At 35.8% G+C, this 4154-nt stretch overlaps 1 protein-coding gene across 1 annotated transcript; it reads left to right on the top strand.

Moving 5' to 3' along the window:
* The first annotated feature begins 516 nt into the window (after positions 1–516).
* On the top strand, positions 517–1108 carry LOC107016640. Its single transcript, XM_015217050.1, has 2 exons — positions 517–930; positions 983–1108. The coding sequence occupies exons 1-2, from the start codon at positions 517–519 to the stop codon at positions 1106–1108; spliced, it is 540 nt and encodes a 179-aa protein (XP_015072536.1).
* The last annotated feature ends 3046 nt before the right edge of the window (positions 1109–4154 follow it).

The raw sequence follows: 4154 nt of genomic DNA on the forward strand, positions 1-4154 counted from the left end.
TTCAAGGTTCTCAATGGGCTCAAGGTTCTCAAGGTGTTCAAGTCCCTATTGGAGGTCAAGGTAATGACGTTCGGGTTATTCCCCTGGAAACGACTAATAGGGAGATAGAGAGGCTCTACTTCTTGTAGCCCGAATCATGACTACCCATGTGAATAGGGGGATGGAACCTAGATGAATGTTGTGGAGAGAACTATGACATCTTGATTTAGAGGCTTTATGAGGACGGACCTCCTGTATTTCTTCTCTATAAGGTGGGAATGAATCAACAAGAGTTTCTAGACTGTGTGTATAAGGTGTTGAGTACTATGGGATGACTTCTAAAGGGAAGGCGGGGTTAGTTTCTTACAATTGAGGGAGGGCGCTTAAGTTTAGTACACTCAATGGAAAGATAATAGGTAGGTTGAGTCGGGTCCTATAGAGTTGGAAGAGTTTAAGGAGGCTTTCTTAAGAAAGTACTTCCCCCGTGAGAGGAGGTAGGTGAAGGTTGAAGAGTTTATTAATCTTAAACAAGGCAATATGAGTGTTGAGGAGTATTCGTTGGAGTTCACTATGTTGTCTGGGTATGCTACATCCTTGGTGTCTAACCATCGGGATGAGATGAGTAGGTTTGTGATCGGTGTCTCCAACTTTATGAAAGAAGAGTGTCGTATTACCATGCTCCATGGTGACATGAATTTGTCTAGACTCATGATGTATGCTCAATCCACAGATGAGTCTAAACTTAATAGGATTTCTAGAAACTTTAAGAGGAGTGGACCAAGTGATCAAAACCAACCTAGGTTCAACAAGAAGGCTAAAACTCAAGGTGAACTTATAGATCCTAAGGTCAAACTTGAGAAGGGTAACGATTCTAAATGTGGTAAGCCTACTTGTGCTACTTGTTGGAAGAAGCACTATGGGAAATGTCTAATTGGTACCGGGAATTGCTTTGTTTTGTTAAGGATGGACATAAGGTGAGTGATTTTCCTAATATTGTTGCTAGAGGAAAGAAGGTAAACAAGTTCCTCCAAGTGTTCCGGGTGAAGATGATGTTCCAAGGAAGAATCACTTCTATGCACTTCGTGCTATAGGATCAAAGCCGGATGAGGATGATGATGTTGATAAGTAATAGCATTTATTTTTAGTTGTTATGAGTTCCTTCTAAGTGGGGGAGTATGCAGAATAGTGGAGTTTTTGATTGATTTTGTCATCTCTTCTTTCCAACTCAAGCTTGAGAGTAGAAAGACATAGTAGCATGTAGCATTGTTGCGTTGTGTTTAGGAGTCTTGTTGGAATTGAATTTCATTGATTCCTTGATTTATGCATTTCATTAAGGTATGATTATGTTGTAAATAGAGTTGTATATGCTTATATATCTTATATTATCATTCTTTCATCATTAATTGCTTAAGAGTTGCAGTTTTGAAATTTTGAAGCATGTTTACTGTGTTGCCTAACAGTTTACTTTAAGTTTTTTGAAAATTTTAATAAATTGATCTTTTGTTGAAAATTGTTTTATTCTGTGTATAATTGATGTATATGAGCATGATAATGAATGAATAATGAGTTCTTGCTATTTCAAATGAAGTATGAGAGTCATATGACATGATGAGTCGTATATTAGTTTCTATCTTCTTGTTCTTTTTTTAGTCTCCAAAAGTATGTGAAATTAGATTACTTCCTAATTTTGTATTGTGTATGGTTTGGAATGTTTATGTGCAGATATTTTGAGTTTCTAAAAGTGTATAAAAAGAAGCAAGTGTCGTTCGAGGACGAATGTTATCTAAACGGAGGAGATTGTAAATCCTCTAAAATAACTTAGGTGAAACTAGAGAGTAACACTTGTTTCTTGATGTTTTGAAGTACTGAAATTTGTTATAATGATTTTAGGCGGAATTTTTTAAAGTTTCGAGAATTTTGGAGGTCAAACGTCCAGGAATGTCTATGACTTTCAAATGGTTTGCCTTTGAATGACCTTGTGTGCCTTAGTGTGTTTCGTTGAGTTTTACGTGTTGGTTTTGGATGAAATTGATGTGAGAGTTACTAAACTCGTATGAGAACATATTCAGGTTGGAAACGTCCCGGCAAATATCCCCAAAGACCAACCAAGGGTCCTTGACGAAGGACCCCAACATGTAGCAAAAGGTTGTCAAACAAGCCCAACCTACGGAAAATGGTTGACGCCGTGTTGGTGACGGGAGTAGGTTAACACTTAGGCGTGAGAGCCTGAGCTTTCAAAATACACCTTCTGACCCAAACCACGGACCAACAGGATGGTCCATTGGTTGGGTGAGGGGGCATAGGTGATGCAACCGTCGATGGGCCTGTAATTCACTGTAAAGTTTCGGCCAATGATAGGGGTATTTAGGTAATTCCCCTAGCATTCTAAAAATGAAGTGGGAGGTTGGGTGTTTTAGGTATTTCAAGTGGGTTTATATGTCTTAAACACCTAGATGAATTCATTATTCAAAATCAAAACACAAATTCTCTAAGAAATTATCTTGAACTCCATTGGAGCCAAAACTTAAGATACAGCTTGGATTGAAGATTTCTTTGGTGATTCTTCATCAATCCTTCAAAAATTTTGTTGACTAGCATAAATTAAGGTATGTCATTCATCCTTGAAACTCTTTTCTTCAAGGAGCCAATCAACAAAGTGATTTCTAAAGTCTTTCAAAGAAGAACTTATCCAATTTAGTTATGTATCCATGGGTTCTCGCATTAAATGTGTTGAATCATTATATATTGATTGAATTGATGTTAATTAGAGGAGTTTAATCTAAAAACTCTATGAACACATGTAATTAATGTAACCCTAGATTTGACTACTTTGTGGCTGAATTAATTATGTCTTAATGCTATTAAATTATATTTGTAGTTTGATTAGGGTTATTTAACTATGATAGAATCATGCTATGGTTGTTAGTTGGATGCCCTAATTTCATAAATTCATGTTGTATTATCCTTTATTCATTATATATTTTTTGATTATAGGGTTGAATTGATGATCATGACCATATGTAAGGGACTTGGTATATTGTGTTGGATGAATTGGCTATGGATTAAAGTTGTGAGATTGGATTCATGGTATGCTGATCTAGCTATCTCTAAATTGTGTAGTATAAGCCTTAGATAGTAATTATGTTTGGTATGGTCCACTTATGGTGGTGGTGCTTATGTTCTATACTTGTAACTAATATGTCCTTGTCGGCATTACTTTATGAATTGTCAATGATGTGGCATAGTCGGCATTACTTTATGAATTATGGCTTTATCATGTTATAACTTGAATATGTGGATAGTATGAATTCAAGATGAAATATATGTTTATGTGGAGTTAAATCACGAGTTCATCTAGTTGATGATGTGTGCCTCTAGTAGACTATAATGTAGTCAATTACGTGGATTACTTAATGTTGAAGTATAATGTTTCTTGATAGATTATATGATAATGGTGATACTCATATTTATAATACTATAGGAGGGAGTAGGATGACCTATAGGTTACATTGGGTTACTCATGTATTGTCACACCCGGGTCCTAGACCCTTGCTGAGACCGTCGTCGTTAACCTCTAAGAGGTCGCAGCCAAACCTCTTCTTAGCTTTCATCAAAATCATACAGTTAAATTTTAGCGGAAAAATTAGAACTTTTTAACTTTACTGAAGTGTACTTAGACTTCATATAATTTCTGTATAAGAGTGATATACTAACAGCTCAAACTAAACAACCATATATTAACAGATTGACCAATTTAAATAGAGAAGTCATAATATCATTAGTAGTTTCCAGACGGGCCTTAATACGAAAGCTTGAACAAATGTTTGAAAGGAAATTCTAGGGAATACATCCACTAGCTATGTCTAGTCTACTAAAGCTAAAATAAAAGTGTAGGGATCCTCGAGCTCAAGAGTACCTACCAAAGTCTGGAGGTACTTGTCCAAACCACTTCAACTGATCTTCAATCTTCTTCAAGGACCTACACCTATAAAAATAGAAATTGTATATGGGTTAGTACACAATTGTACTAAGTATGGGTGTATTCACATAAACACATGAGGACTATGCATGATCAAGGAAAGCTTTTCCTATAGCAACATGTCATTTTATGAAAGTGAAGTCACTTTACTTTTTTCAATTCGTTATTTATGAATCATGCTATGAATATGACATAT

Source organism: Solanum pennellii, chromosome 4, assembly GCF_001406875.1.
Source record: "Solanum pennellii chromosome 4, SPENNV200".
In the NCBI taxonomy this organism is placed as follows: domain Eukaryota; kingdom Viridiplantae; phylum Streptophyta; class Magnoliopsida; order Solanales; family Solanaceae; genus Solanum; species Solanum pennellii.